The 17,699-nt window shown below is 28.7% G+C and overlaps 1 protein-coding gene across 3 annotated transcripts in view; it reads right to left on the bottom strand.

Moving 5' to 3' along the window:
* LOC100165110 (broad-complex core protein isoforms 1/2/3/4/5) overlaps positions 1 to 16,306 on the bottom strand; it is a 36,426-nt gene extending 20,120 nt beyond the window's left edge. Inside the window, exons 1-2 of one of the 3 annotated variants that reach the window (XM_001948208.5) lie at positions 15,853 to 16,306; positions 9,369 to 10,019 (exon numbers count right to left, since the gene is read on the bottom strand). In XM_001948208.5, coding sequence (XP_001948243.2) covers positions 9,369 to 10,007 — 639 coding nt within the window. In that variant the 5' untranslated portion in view covers positions 10,008 to 10,019; positions 15,853 to 16,306. Of the gene's footprint in view, positions 1 to 9,368; positions 10,020 to 15,500; positions 15,832 to 15,852 lie in introns of those variants that run through there. The other 2 variants (XM_008180570.3, XM_003241606.4) reach the window with 2 other exon arrangements.
* Between the last annotated feature and the right edge of the window lie 1,393 nt (positions 16,307 to 17,699).

The raw sequence follows: 17,699 nt of genomic DNA, 5'->3' as shown, positions 1-17,699 counted from the left end.
TGTATTTTTCTATAATTTTATTTGTAGTAAAAAAAAATGTTCGTTATCAGTATATATTTTCTGGTACTATTTATGGAAATTAATAAATATTCTGAAATAAAAAATATAAAGTACATAGTTATTTGGTAATTTTTAAAAATATTCTAACAGAATAAAGGAATACTAATCCAAAATATCCAAAATATTTCTCTATATTTCTATGTTCTTACTAATAGTCATAAAAATAATAAATATTCAAATATATATAAATTATAAATGTATAATTGAGTTCAAATATACTTTTGGGTCATGTTATTTATCTCTGATCTCTGAATTTCATGTCTTAATTAAACACTCACTTTAAGTTACCGATTATATTTTTAAACACCAATGCATATTCATGATCAATTATGCGTGGAGGATTTCCTGGTTTTAAAGTATTCAAAAAAAAGTTATTAGTAATTTCAAAGTCGGAACTTATGATCTTGTTATTCAGTTATTTGTGCGTAAAAAAGAACTTCCATATAACGGATATCTTATTCTCTACCTATAGAATTATTTTATTACGGCAATGCACCTATTTTACAGGACACCCCTTTTTTGGGGGGTCGTCAGTGACCGATCGGACAAGAAAATCGAAAATATCCCTCGACTTGCCATGTATCAAACACCACCTCAAATTGGTCACAGGGTATACACCATATATCCACTCATAATACGTATTATACGTGTTATACGTATACCACATTACCAATATTAAAATTGAAAATTCGTCATAAAATTAAAGTCGTTGTTAAGAGTGGATATATGGTGGTTACTGGTTATTATCCTGTGACCAACTTGAGGTGGTGATGCATAGCAAGTCGAGGGATATTTTCGATTTTTTTGTCCGAGAGAAGCACAGTGAGTGCCATGCGGGCATCACTAATGTGGTATACGTATAATGGAAAAGGTCAAAATTATTTATTCAGTTTTAGGGTGTTATAAAAAAAAACAAATTCTGGTCAAATTGTTAAGAGCTTTTAACTTTTAAAGTTGTTTTGACATCTGGTTGGTTTATGTGCAAAGGGCTAGATATTATACCTATTTTCATTTTAAGGGACAAATTTAACGGAAAGTCTTTAAGGAAATTATTTGGTAAGTAAAAATTATAATTAATAATATTAGAACAATCAAACAAAAATCAAACAAAATTTTTCAATAATCAATTACTATATTTATATTATCTTACTTTATTAGCATTATTATTTTAGATTTCTTGATATTTACGAGAATATTAAATCTCGCTCTACATTTTTACATACTATCTATTATTTGCTAATTACTATACTTGTTAATAAAATTGAATATTATTCATATTACTTACTTTTTGTTTATTGTTTCGGTTTATTTTAAAACTATTAAAATGATCTAGCGAAAGCAATCATGCTGTACCCAATCTACCAGTAATATTAAGCAAAGGTGGGCAAGTTAAGTTAAGTTAAGAGGACACAAGATCGATAAGTTAAAAGTTAACAGTTAACAAATTATAAATTTAACTCGATAAGTTAAAAGTTAATATAGAAAAAAATATTAACTTAACTTAGTTTAAAAAAAGTTAATCTATTTTTTTAAATTAGTATGTAAATTACATAAAGAGTGAATGTGACTTTCTAGTTTCTAATTTATAAATTATAAAAACAATTTTATTGAACTTTTATCATAATGTACACTGTATACCCTTTTACTTTTACTTTACTATTATTTATTGATTTAAACTGTACTCATCTCAAATAAATAATTTAACAAATTTATTTTTTTATATCGTATAGCAATTGAATGTCATAATACGTGAAGATGAGTACATGACCTTCATGTGTGATAGTGATATTTACGTATAAACGAAACATTTCAAAATGTTTTTAACTTGATGGATTTTTTTAAAATCAACTGAGAAAAGCTAAGTTATTTCAACTGTAAATTAAATTAATTAAGTTCATAAGTTGATTAGAAAATAAACTAACTAGTTAATGCCCACCTTTGATATTAAGTATATAAAGTGGTGTATTTATGAATTTGTTCAGGAATGGATGAAATAAAATATAATAGTGCACAGTCCCGTTAAAATAATGAAAGCATATAATGATATATAAATATAATATATATATATATGATACATCATACATGCATATTTATGAAATATAATCTTATATTCAAAGATATAATTTACACTAATTTTGTTTTTTTTTGAATAATTTTATTTCTTTACAAAATGTTATGGTTGATTTAGTCATATGTTCACATATTAACATAATATTATATTATTATAAATAAATCGTTTAAAATGTTAAAATGTATAGGTACTTTCATTCTAAGTAGTTAATCTGTAAAATATATATAAATTGTTTTTTTTGTACGTACAATTACATTGGAATACCAATTTAATAATTTGTGAACAAGTCGTGGAAAGATTTTTTTAAATTTACAGACAGTAACCTATCTTAGACTTCAACTAATAATAATTGTTAATGTGAGTCTCTAAATATTATTGCTCTGTCCTTCCCACTAGTGGCGGATCCAGGGGGACAAAGGGGGCATTTGCCCTCCCTAATCGCCGTAGTTTTCTTTTGTTTTACACATGGTTTAGCCAATTTTGGAACTTCTTGTACTTTTTCCCCCTCCCCATGTTCCCCCCAAAATTAAGTCCTGGATCCGCCACTGCAGTCCCCACATTGTCTGATTCCGGCCTAGTCGATTCTAGTTTATAACGATACTATCTTATTGACAGGTATTTAACATATTTTATACCCAACAATATTATGCACACATTTTAATTTACTTTAAATATTTTAAAATTATATTAGACATAGTAAGTTTAAAACTAGGTACACATGCATAATACAATATTATATAATATATTATTTAACTATTTTATTAAGAGTATAATTAATTTAATACAAATCTATTGGCTATTTGTTTACAAAAATTATAAATGTATGATGTATAAAAAATAGTGTCAAATCACTGTCATACGCATAGGGTTTTATTAAAAGTTTAAATACAATTATTGATTTTGTTAAATGTAATCATGCTTACAACATACTATATAATACCTATTTAAACATATAAAATGTAGTCAAATGATATTAGTTCACTGATAGTATTGAATGGTTATTAATTATTATATTTAAATCCTCAGATTCGAAAAATGGGTATGAACTCATCTTGTTTTAAATACTTCAGCAAATAATAGTGGTGTACTGGTGATAGAGATATAGGTACATAGGTGAAATTTAAAAGTAATGATTTATTATCGCATTCGAAAAATGATTCTTAGCTTCAAACTGATTTTGAGATATCAACAAAATGTGTCGATGGTTAATAAAAACGTTTCCTTATGATTGCGGAAACATTAAACTTTAAAATACAGAGAAAATCAAACTCTTCAAAGAACCAACTAGATTTAATCAATAGATACCTACTATATTACTATAGTGGTTATAGTGGTGTTTATGAAACAATCAGTGCAAGAACTAATCTCCGAAAAAATAGAAAAAACTTAAAACTTAGTAAGTTAAACCAACAATATTTTCCTCGCCTCACTCGCGATACAAAATATTTTGAAATAATAAATTATTTAGTACCAAAAATATTTTAAACTATACAACATGTTGTACTTAAATGACAATATAAATACATCATTGCCTATTATTTTCTGAATTACAACAAAATAACAAAATTATATTTCGTTTAAAACGTGTATGCTGGTAATTTTAAGTTGTTACCATAATTTAAATATTTTATCCATATACACTATAGAATATTGAAAATTGGCCTAAGTATAAATAATACTAATAATAATATAAAGTTTCTTATCTTGCTATCTAAGCATATCAGCTATCTCGGTTAGGTTATTACTTATTATATATCCAGGTAGGTATTGTGTATAGTTATAAGTCATAACTAACAGATAATACTGAATTTAAAATAATTATAAAATTATAATCGAAGGTTTTAGTTATTTTTATATAAGTCAATAACTTTAGAACAATTTAAATGATATTGCATGTAAATAAACAATTACTTACATTATTCGTATATAGGTAGGTACGTCATTGCAGAGTTAGATCATAGTTTGTATCTTTCAAACAATTTGAATTATATTTTACGAACGACTAACATTAGCTAAATTAACATTGCTTACAATTTACTATTATAAAGTTAAATTTGAGGTTTATTATGTTTTAAATATTCAACATTTAAAATTTAAATAGGTTTGAAAGTCAAGTTTAAATTTATTTTTCTTAGTTTCATAATAATTAGTTATCTATATATGAGTATTTATTTATGTCGGTTAACTTAACCAGTAGTGGATTTGATTTATCTTCTAAGAGGGGGGGGGGGTGGCGGACAATATCCATTTGGTCCAAATATTCTACTTTTAACTATTTACTCAACTTAGGCCTATACTTTATTATTAACAAATTGGCCAGACGTCAATCAGCCACTGTGACCACTAACCAATAAATGTGATAGCACAACTTACAAGACCAACAAGAAATGATTATTTAACATTTACATGTAGTTTCTGATGTCTAGGGGGGAATGTAAGGTATGCCCCTCCTAAACGCCAAGCCTAAACATAACACGTTAAGTAATTAATTTTCATCGTGTAAAAATAAAGCGGATATAGGTACGTCTATATTATGTTTTAAATATAAAACTTTAATATTGTATGTCTTACGTAAAATATCTATTATTCCGGTATACAGTATTTATTCGATCATAATATAATATTATGCAAAATGTGGAAATATATCGGGATAACTTGAAACCAAAAAAAGTTCACTGCCACCCTCTAAAATTATTATGAAAACTTTGCATCAATGAAATTTTGTGGATTTACATGTATGTTATTATTTTATTGGAAGAAAAAATATTGAGTATACATTGATACATTAGTTGATGTTTTAAAAATGTATACAAATAAAATAATGTAATTAACGCCAATATTACATTTATCAAATTATTATCTACTAATAATAGTGAGTTTGATTTATTTAAAATTATTTAGGAAAAACGAAAGGTAAAAGAAATAAGCGGGTAAGTGGATGTCACTCTCCTGTATAGAAGGTTACAAGTGGGTCAATGTATAATGTATTGTATTAAACTTGATTTCAATGATATAATATCATTGTATAAGAAAAACGATTCTGAGTGGAGACGGTTTGTCTGGATATTTTATATTGTTATTATTTATTATATCCCGTAAGTTGAATTAATATTATAATTTTTTATTTCTTTCTGTGGTAATAAACAAAGAATTAAGAAAAAATGTCTCATTTTCAGCGGTTTTTCGTAATTTGTCGGTGGTTTTTCCCATCTTGATCCAATTTACTAAAAGATAAGGTACTATATTATGTTGAAATAAAAGCACTTCTTGTGGTAGAAATTTTGTATACAGGATAAAAAAATTATAAAAGATAAACACCATTGTAAAACCACTATAGCTTCTTCACTCCACTCAGAATCTAAAATAATGGTACAGTAGGTTGTTGAGTGAACTCCATCATCGAGTAACTCACTATAATGTATGTGTTAAATTTGGATTTTGAATTTAATGATAAATCATTATTCATTACGTTAAAGTGTAAAAATAATTATGAGCGAAGACAAACTTTACTGTCAACCTATAACATTACTACATAAGTATATTTTATGATATAAATATATTGCTATTAAACTGTTGAAGACGTAATTTATTTTACTAGTAATAATCCAGTAGGTTGAATTATATTTTTTTCGAAAGTATGAAATTTTAAATTGTCATTGTGTGTAAAAGATATAATAATATATCTAGGCATGTTAAAAGTTTCAAGAATGACGAATAATAATAATTTTAAATTGCAACAAATTAACTAAACTCGTTATTCTTCGTTTCAATATTTAATTAAAAATAATCTATAAAATAAAAAGTGTTTTTATATTTTTATATTTTTTAGTCAGAGTTCTAATATAATATGAACTATTTACGATGAACCTTATTGAATTAAATTTTCAAGTCTTAGCTATAAAAAATTAACATTTAAGATTCTGTTTCGATTGATGAATGTATTGATATTATAATAATAATATTATATTAGTACAATGATGGATGATTGTTTTGTTTATTAATTTTTGTGTAAGATTACATGATAAACAGTAATCGTAAAAATGCTTTGATTTTTAACTTGATTATCTTTTCTGGTAGGAAAATGAATCTAATTGAAGAGATCAGGAACAATACCTAGCAGTAGAAAGCATCAGAAGAAAACAAAAATAATTAAGAAAAAACCTAACCAGTTTTTGACAATAATCGATTTTCTTTTTTACTTTACTAGAAACAAAAACACCGTAGATACATGCGATTTTCAACAAAATAAAGTGGAACCTTGATAAGACAAAAACCTTAATAAGTCGAAATAAATTCTGTTATCTTGCCTAACCTAACCAAAGTTAACATAACCTTAGTTAATCGAAAACAACGACAATTCAAAAAACTTAATTTCCCGTAAATTTCGACTTATTGAGGTTTCACTGTATTTATATTTTATATTACTGTTTTATATTTACTATAAAATTTTCAAAATATATTGAATTTTTTTTTAGCTACATATTATATGAGCATAAGAAATTTTCGATTTTTTTTTTTAATTATTGTCGATTTAAAAATGTCCACTTGGTCAAAAGGCTTAAAATACAAACTTGTAATACAAGTTCCTTACAAGATTTTATTAGTTTAATATAAAAAAAAGTTGGGCATAATTCACAATAATTTTTTATGAGTATCTAAAGTAAGAATTTTGACAATATATTCTTTAAATTCACGAAATTTTCAAATGATTTTATGTTATAATTTCATAAAAAATTTTAATTTTATATCTAATCTTAAATCTTAAAATTTAAAAATTGAATACAAGATTTCTTATTAGTTTTTGACTACCTACAACAAATAATATAAAAAAAAAACACCATAATTGTTTGTTCAATTTGTATAGATATAGATTGAACATTTAAAACAAGGTTTCTCATAAGAAGTTTATACTGTAACCAAAAAATTCTTAAAGATATACTGCTTTTTTAATATTAAGTTAAATTATTTTATTAGCAATAATATCATAAAATATACTTCGTAGGAAATTATTAACTATTCATTATTAGTCTAACAAACTTACTTCGCTCAGAATCATTTTTCGTATATGCACAATGATATTATATCATTGAATTCCAATTCAACACATCCATAATAGTGACCTACTCGACACTTACTGTACAACAATGAATTCCCACTTGTCACCTTTGTCACCTATTTTTAAATTTTAAACTACAAAATGATAAACATATTTTCGTAATTTTGACGAATTTTGTACACATTTGAATTTCAAATACTTATAAAAACCAATCCTAATTTATTATGGATCTTTAATATTTTTAAGTATAAACAACAAAATCTTCTGAGAAAAGTTATTTAAAATTATCAAGTTTTTTGACCCTACAATATATTTTTAATTGACATTTGATGAAAAATACAAAAAAACAATTTTATATAAAATCCCTATAATATATACCTCAAACAGAGTCACACTATTTTGAATGAAAGTAAACGACACATAAAATAAAATGTTACTTTAACAATTTCGTAAAAATTGTAAGTAGATACGGTTATTTGTTTTAAGTCTCACCAAAAACTGGTTTGCATAAAAATTCACGTTTTTCCTTAATTTTATTTGTGTTTTTCCAAGGTATTTTAAAAACTACTATACATTTTTACTTCTGATCTCTCAAAATATCAACTATATCCAATTTTCAACTCATAATCCACCCTTAAAGTTGAAAATCAAAGCATATTTACTGCCCTAAAATCTGATAACAGACACGAAAAATAAAATAACACTCATAATAAATTGTAAAATTGATTCATTTATCGCCCCAATCAGAATCTAAAATTGAAAACTTACAAAAATTAATTTTAAAATATCAATGATTTTAGATATATTTTTATATTATACACTAAAATGTTACGTTATAATTTAAAAATACTTTCTATGGGTATAATAAGAATTGAATTTTATATTTTCTAAATAGTGAGCATTGATAAAAAAAAATATTTATACGCAAAAATTCAAAAAATGTAATTGAAAAAAATAATTGAAAAATAATTAACAGTACCTAAAAAAAAGAAACAGAATATATAAAATGTAAATCTTTCGGAAATGTTGAGAACATATACGTTTGGTAAATATTATTTAAATGCAGTTGTTTTGAAGAAATGGAATCATTTAATCGATAATCTCAATACATATATTTTTCAGGTCTGTTCATTATTAACACAATCGAATGAGTTAAAAAATAAATAATTTTTTATTTAATGCTCTATCAACTCAGAATAATGTACAATATGTATATAAACAATCGAATATTATTTATATTACACATTTCTATATTTTATAAAACCATTACATTTGATTTTTTGAGTGCTATATTAATATTTTATATTTATTTGATTAGGTACAAAATATCAAATTTCGGAGATAAATATAAATGTTCACATTGTAATGTTGAATAGGTACCTATTATGATTTTACTAAGATAAACTAAATCACATGATAAACACTGCGCACGCACGTATACACATCATAATATTATTGGAGTGCTGCATTGTACTAATACAATTTACCAGCGAAGTCATGACGTGCTACAAAATTAAAATTGACACCCTTGACACGCGTTTATAATAACGGAAGTAGGTAGTGTAAAATATACGTTTGGAGGGCGATAACAAGTTAAAGACAATCGCTAGTGATTTCTCGCCACATTGAATGTTTACCTGGGATCGAATGGTATTGTTTTATGATATTCTCACCTTTGTTCTTAAACGTAATCCGAGAAGTTTACGGGTCGCCCAACTTGAGTGAATGAAATCATCTGATATATTTTCAACGTAATCCAATTACAGGGGCCGATAGATATAAGTTCCTTTGATCGGTGACGGGGATTTTATATACCCATATATGCGTAACACATACACCACCAGAGAAACGATCGATATTAAATGAAAAAGAAAATAAATCTTTACACCTAGTTTTTACAAAAATAATATAATCAGTGTCGAAAATTGTGTTACGACTTATGATACTAGATCTTATTATTATGATTATATGTGTATTACGATGTTTGATCGTCGTGTCTACATTATGAAAAAGAAATATTGTTTATTGTGCGTAGGTAGGTCAAAATTGATCTCTTCGATATTGTGACGTCAGAGGAGGTCATGATGACATAAACGAAAATTGGAAGATAAAATTTCAGCAAAAGGGATAGAGGCATATATTATGAGAACCGTTTGAATATATTGTGTAAAAAATGCTTACCAAAGGTACTTGCTGAACTGGTGGCAGACCGGAACCGGACGGGGACGGTTGGTCGTCGTGTCTGCAGACAGTGGTCATGTCGCTGGGTTCGCTTTGCATGGAAAGATTGTCGTCGCTCTCCGTGGGTGGTGGCGACGGGGTGCGGCTCTCGGCTGGTACTGGCGTCCGGCACCGGCTCAACGGCCGCAGGTCTTCCGGTTCCATGGGCTCGTCGTCCCGGTCGGCGGGCACCAGCTCAACGCGGTCGCCGACGGTGTCATCGTCGCCGTCACTGGGGCGAGCCATGTCGGCCAGCCCCTTGACCTTAAGGCTCTCGGCCGTCTTCAGCAGGGTGGTCAGCTGTCTGTGGTCTACGTTCACTTCGCCCCGGTACATAAACTCGACCAGGTCACGGAGTTCAGAGAACTGAACGTCTTTGAGTACCACGATCGGGTGGCGTGTCGGATGGTCAAGGAACAGTGCCTTGAAGTACGCGCTGCACGCGGATAACACGACCTTGTGGGCGCGGATCAGGCGGCCTTCTTCCGAACAGGCGAGCGTCACGTCCACGAGGGACTCTTCTTGGAGCAGTTGACTGAATACGCCCAGCAGGTTGTTCTGATGATTGTTCCACCGGAGACAGTAGTGCTCGCTTCCCATGTCTGAGACAGCCTATAACGAACAAAAGCACCGGTTTAGTATAATTATACAATATACATATAGTAATATAGTATATATTATAATATTATGTGGGTGCTGTATTATAGGAATAATATATACGATACGACCTACATACGAACTTTTGTATGTACTTATATACTTTTCTGGATTTCCCTCGAGAAACCACGTCATCCAGAGACTTTCGGTTAAAACATAACTTCGAATAGAACCATTTATACACTTTACATATTATATTAAGCGGATTTTCGACAATACATATACATCATATTCACGTGGTCACATAATAAAAATAAATATATAAAGATTTAAAATATAATAATAATAATATTTAAATATAATATAATATATTTTAGTAAAATATATTTTTTGATATTAAATACGACGAGTTAACTAAATTGTTTGTGGAATTATATTTGTGGTTATGATTTTACAAAAGAAAATATTTTAATGTATTAAGGACTAAAATCATACAAGGTCGTTATTATTAATTTTGAATTATTTAAGAGTTCCGGGCATTATTATTTATATTTTATAGTTTTCGATTTATTTATGATATAGGTATTTCATATTTATCTTCATTGCCGGCAAATGCTTATCTGCATTCATTCTATAGATGTGGTATACTCTGTACAATCAAACAACCTACAGTTAGCTTGATGTGTGTATATGTTATAACATTATGATATCGCGGGCACTACAGATGTAAATTCTCCAATATAGCCGTTGACTTAATGATAGACGGTAGTCAACATTCATAATAAAATGTCTAACATAAAGTATAGGTAGGTACATTATATTTCTGTTGCTCTGGCCAAAAATGATTTATCCAAATCTATAATATTACTTTATTAAACCGCCGAAAAGTCAATATTAGTGTATTACCTACCTATTGATAAACAGAAAACTATGGTGATACTTTAGATTATTGTACAAATAAAATATAAACGACATATATAACCTATACTACTTTAATTACTACACATTAAATAAACAATAATAATTAGTATTTAAACAACACATTTGAAAATGAATTCGTATTTTTTAATGTGGGTACATGCAATTGTATAAACAAATTTTCTTTTGATTTAACCATTTCCAACTGTTGTGTTCGCTAACCTTATGAATTAAAAATCTTAACACTGATGTTGAGAAAAACATTGATGAGGCTTTTTAAAATTTATCGTCAACATAAAAAGTATAATATTGATTATCTGCTATTACTGTTATTGATATTATTGATATTATTTATACAATTTATTTTAATCATCTGTTCAAAAAAGAATAAAACTTTAAATAATACTTAACTTCCTACCGACTAGCTAATATTATTATTCATATAGCATACACCCACTATTTACATTGATAAATAGATTTGCAGTTTATATTTACCATAGTGTAATATTATATAGAGACACATAGTATATATTGTAGAAAAATAAATAAGTTAACGGATTAAAAAATGTTTATACAGTATTCGACAATCAGTTGGTAATATTTTGATCGTTACTACTATATAAAGATAATTACGAATCGATCATCGTAAAAACCACACACTAATAAGTACTTTATCACTGAACTCGAACTATAGTCATTATTAAACAGTTACTATTACGACATAGTGAAATATTTATTTACTTTAATCTCATTAATAAAATACTATTTATAGATAATTTATGGAAGTTAAAAATATAGATACAGACTATATACAGAATGATTAAGATATTATTCAATTAATTTATAATTTAACTAAGTTCTGATAGGTATGTAATGTGTATTGTGTATTTAAATATTTGTATACTCACAATGCATTCGAGAAATTAAAAAGTATAATATAAAAAACTAGTAAAAATGTATTATGAAAATAAAGGAAATATTTGTGTAATTTAAAATTGACAACTCAATACAACAATAAATAAGTAATAATTCGTTTTTAGATGTAAATAACAATAATATTTTTAATGCAAATAAATAATTTGAATAATATATTACATTGTATAGGGTAGATATTGACAACTTATGTTTAAGTGTTTAAATAATAATGATTTTAGTAGAATGTGTGTGATATTCATAACTCGTAAGTTTCAAGTCTTTGAACCATACATAATAATCTTCCCCATGTTCACTCTATCATTAGACTAGATTTAATTTTCAGCCAAATAATGTTAATTATGCTTATGGAGTTAGATAATATTGTTGTCTAGAAATTATTTTTTTAGGTTTCAGTATATTATGCAGTAATAAATGAGTAAAAAATAATAATATCATGGAGGTACATTATGAAATATTATGAACTAATAATTTAAATACAGGCGGTGAGTTATTCTATTAAATTATCTTTACATTATTATAAAATTATGTGTACGGCGGAACTCTATATAGTTAGATAAAAATTAGCCAATTCTATTGACTTTTGTGATCTTTATCGAAATTTCTATGAGGGACGCAAAAAAAAATTATAATTATATTTAAAGTTTGTTTGTATACTATGTGATGAATGATAACATTTTTATTTGTATGCTTTTAGTGTGATTTATTTCAATGTTTTAAAATATAAGTGTTAGAAAAAGATTTTTTAAATTGGACAGAGTAGTAGACTGTAAAGCATACAATCCATAAACCAGTGAAAACACGGATCAGTTGGTTGTTGGTAGTTTGTTCCCTTCAACAAGTATTGATGTTAAATTTTCAATACAATTTTAGCAGTAAATTAATAATCAATATCAAATAAAATATATTTTCATTATATAGATCATCTGTTCATCGTCTTACTTTAAGCACAGTATAATAATATGTGGTAGGTACAGTAATTACTGTTGAAAGTTTATTTTGAAATGTCTTTCCCCCTTAAATTTAAAGTCGCTCTCTCTCATCCACTCGTTCTATGAAATAATTGTATATACACCTAAAGACCAGATTTATCCAATATTGATTATTAATTATTATGTATAAGTACATAATATAAACATAATAGCCTGTGATGTTTCGTAAGAACATAAAGTTATATTATCAAAATAAATTACGTATTTATTTCTGTATAGGTTTTATAAAAAGCACACTGACCGAAAAAAAATAGTAAATTATCAATCTTGCAGTTGTTATACCGAGTATTTTAAATAGTATGTATATAAGAGTAACACCTATATTGAATAATATCTAGATTCTAAGGAAGGTACTTATATTTACATACATGACTAGGTTTAGACTATTTCTACGTTAACCTAGGTCTAACACCCAGACGTTATAAGAATTTTTTAGATTTTTCATAAAACCTATACTAATGATCACTAATTAGATTTGTATATACATTTTATGAGTATCTATATTGTGTAGTATGTATACGAATACGTAATATATAGCTAATAGCCATAATATAGGTATAAAGCATGCGTAGAATCGAAATTTGAAATTTATAACCAACAAACGGTTATATACGTATTATATTTGGTCTAACTTTAAAATGATTTTTTGATTTTCATTTGATTCGACTTCTATAAATTTACTGAATAATAATTTTCAGCTAACTAGCCTTTCTAAACTTCATTATACGTGTAAAATGTATTCAAAATATTTCAAATAATAATTTCTAATATTTAATCAATTTTCTTGTTACCGAAAAACTTAACCTTGTACGGTATTGTACTGTACATTTTTATAAATACAATATGAAAATCGTGTTGTAAATCTTTTTAAAAATTAAACTGTAGTATATTTTTTATATATTGCAAACAATATTTAATGTAGTAGGTAGATACATTTGAAATTCATAAAGTAAAACATTTTCCTTGGTTTTTATAATTTGATTGTATTAATTTAGTTTAATTAAAGTAAATTTTTATTATACCTTTCTAAATTCGACATTGCTTACACATAATACAATTTTTTTTTTTTAAATTGACAACAATAATAAGTATTTTAATATTTAAAATCAATTTATAAATAAAAAAGCGAATAACATTTTTTCATTTATTTTTTACATTATCTTTTATTGGGCTACGAGCAGCGCTTCTCAATTTATGGATCGTGACTCGTGACCCACAAGTGGGTCCTGCGTATAACCTCATAATTTTATTTTTTTTATTAAGTTTAATAATATATTACAATTTATAATGTAGTTACAATATGATACCTAAAGTTTAAAATTATTACATTATTTTCAAACATATATAAGTTAATTTGTATGGGTCATAAAAATTGAATCAACTAAACATTTTGGTCACGTTGTCACAAAGTTTGGGAACCACTAAGGCTTAGAGTGTTCTACAGGTAAGTATTCACCAGTCCTTTCTATTCAAAACCAATCAGATGATTTATAATTATTTTATAACCTTGACTCTCCATAGTTTGACAGTATTATTATATTTAGGTTTAAAGCACTTAAATTTTTTTTTAAAAATGTAAATCTGTAAAACCGTACCGGTACCAAATAAGTAGTTTGGTGCAATAACTAGGAAACAATATTATGAGTAACAGTTTATATTGCTTTATAGTTTTTACATGGGTATTTTTTTCTTGAATTCAGTGTCGATTGTAGTATTGTCGTGGAACTATAATGTAGTTTTATTCAAATTTTAGATTTGCTATACACAAAGAGCTATTATGCTTTTTTAAAATATGGGTTTATTGGAAAACATTTTTTTGTGACAGTACAAACTAGACTCAACAGTTTGTATCCCCACATAGATTAGACATTTATAGACCAAACAAATGGAAAGAAAGCACTAATTTTTATCAAAATATTGACTATTTCTACATAATAAGCTTTGTTCGGTAAAAAATAAATTAAATGTGATTACATAAAACGTTCAAACGGTTAAAGTATATTCGAAAATGGCATTTCTGACTGTATCACATTTTAATATTTTTAAAACTATTTTTACCATTTACATGAATAAATCAATGTCGATAATAGAAACATCATTATTGAGTAATGAACTCTATAAATTCTCGTAAACTGGCGTTATGTGTATGCAATTTAAAGACGTGCATGTCCATAACAATTAAAAATATATACCTATATTTTATATGCATATGTTTAATTGTTTTTTTTTATTTAATTGAAAGATAAACAATCTCGAATATGAATTAAATAAGAAAATATTTGATCTTAATATGTTTAGGTAACGTATATATATATAGATATGAAACATTTTTTTTTAGATAACATACATTTTATTTTAGTGATAAGAATATGAAAGTTTGAAAGCGTCTGATAAAAGATTACAACATGTAAATACACGTATTTGTCTTAAATGAGCACCATATAGCATAGCTGCCGGTATATTATACATAATATATATAAACTTATGTACATTGGCCGAATAGCGATTCTGCTATCAAGTATCGACATTGTACGCCAATACCAATATACATATATCAATATATTATGAATGTGCGTCATCCACGGATCACAGTGAATAGAAATAAACTACAAATATTAAATAAGAATTTAAAATATCACTTAGTTATACGCACTGTGTGTTAGTGGTTATCGTCCTTCGCGAAATTCCTTTTCGTAACACCATTAGTACCGGCTAATAAAATATCACGGAAGTTTGGTTGTAAAGGTATATAACACGATTTCGTTTACACTTTGGCTAAGTCGACACACCGAGCATGCACACACCAAAATAAATAATAATAATAATAAAAAAGCTTAACCGCAACGCCTTTTGCGAAATTCGCGTTCGAAAGACAACAACAACAACAACAACAACAACAAATTATTATATAAAATACAAAATAAAACTTTAATAAAAAAAATAGTAAAAATGTTTTTGTATTTTGAATTTCTTATATTTTTCTTTTGGTTTTTTCTTTAATATACCTTAGCTATATGAATTCATTTTGGCGCCTGGAGTGTGCGTGTAACACGGCGGCACTCGATAGAGAGGACACACGGAACGATAAAATTTTTTTTATTATTATTATAATTATTTTTTTTTTTCACAAACCGGTATAACACGTCGTCTGCGTATGACGAGCGCACTAATCGCGTCGTTCGCGAATATTTCTGTTCGCGCGCGTATGTCGTGCGTGTGTGTGTACATATATTTGTGTGCATGTGTGTTATGAGTGTATGTGTGTGTGTGTGTGTTGTGTTTAAGTGTATGTGTGTAAGTTTGGTATGTGTGTGTTTGTGTGTGTGAGTGTGTGTGTGTGTGTGTGTGTGTGTGTGTGTGTGCGTTATCACGCGCTTTCGATGGGAGTTCAACCGGCCTCCGATGACTTTGCCGGTCGACTGATCGAGTGACTGTGAGCGCTGGCGTACACCGCACTGGTGCCGTAGCGCGCGGCGCCAAAAAACCAAACGACCGGGCGGAATAGGACGCGCGCGCAAAAACGTCGCGCCGGCGGTGCGCCCGAACTGACAACGCCGCTTAGACGCCGGCTCCCGCGGCCCCCCTTCATGTCTCCAGCGTAGGCCGGTCGACGCGGGCCCTGGGTCTAGATTGGAGAGGAGTGGAGGGGGGGGGCACCCGCGAATATCGCGACCGGTGGCGTTGGCGGTGGAGTACCCCGATTGGCGTGCACGCGTGTGCGAGTGGTGTGCGGGGTTTCGAGTGGGTGAGAGGGGGCACTAGACGAACCTTCGACGCGGCGGCGAGGACGCTGCCCCGGCTTCCGCACCCACTTTCCCGACCAACCCATCCCGTGACGCGAAACCGCCGCCGTACGTTCACCTCCCACCGCGACCATATACCCACCACGGTTCCGTCTCTACCTCGCCGCATCGTCGATGGGCGTCCCGCCGCCGTCACCGCCACCGCCGCCGAAAACCGGTCGCCTTGGAAATTCGCGTATTTCGCGATTTTTTTTATATGCGCGTGCAGGTGATATTCGGCCGATCGCCTCGCGTTGCGTAACGCGTCATCAAACAGTTCGCGAATTTGTTTCGAGCCCGCGCACACATATATAAATAAATGTGAATATATTATTATTTCTATTATAAATGCCTCGTGTTTATTTAACATAATGTATTATATGTATTTTATCGTGCACAGATAGGTTACGATCGTTCCCATTGGCCGTCCGATCGAATTGCCGTTTGCGGATTATACACATATAATATTATTATAATGATATTCATACGCACACGTACATCCGTGTTTAGGACCGTCACCGCCAATTCCTTTCACGACGATAGTTTTTATTTGTGTATTAAAAAAAATTTTTTTTAAGACTTTGGTCCGACGGCTGACGCGCCTCAAACACGTTTATGACGTTTTGTACGAAAGTCCACGTACATCGTTTTCTGATGAAATTAATTTTTTGATCCATATATAATATATTATACTTAATTTATTAGCCACTTAATAATATAGTATACACTATATTATAAGTACTGTATTATATAACTGGCAACTGCATTGACCAAATACAGCTTTAAGCGAGATTTTTAATCTCACGACTGATGTTTTATTTTATATTTTTATTTAGGTGGACGTAAACGATTCGATTGCGTCTAGGGGAACTTTTCGAATTCACCATGCTTATAAACATAGTAAAATAAGGTTACCAACACGCAGAAAATGCAAATCGTTTAAGGCCACTGAACTGCCTTGAATCACAAAATTAATTTCAGCAAAACATGTCAGTACCTACCGGAAAAAGTTTAATATTTTAAGAACAAATGTAGGTATTTCTAAAAGCTTATTAGTTCATTTTTATTAT

The sequence above is a fragment of the Acyrthosiphon pisum genome, chromosome A2 (assembly GCF_005508785.2).
Source record: "Acyrthosiphon pisum isolate AL4f chromosome A2, pea_aphid_22Mar2018_4r6ur, whole genome shotgun sequence".
In the NCBI taxonomy this organism is placed as follows: Eukaryota; Metazoa; Arthropoda; class Insecta; order Hemiptera; family Aphididae; genus Acyrthosiphon; species Acyrthosiphon pisum.
Note: the sequence above shows the minus strand (reverse complement) of the source record. Positions and strands in the feature narration are given on the sequence as shown.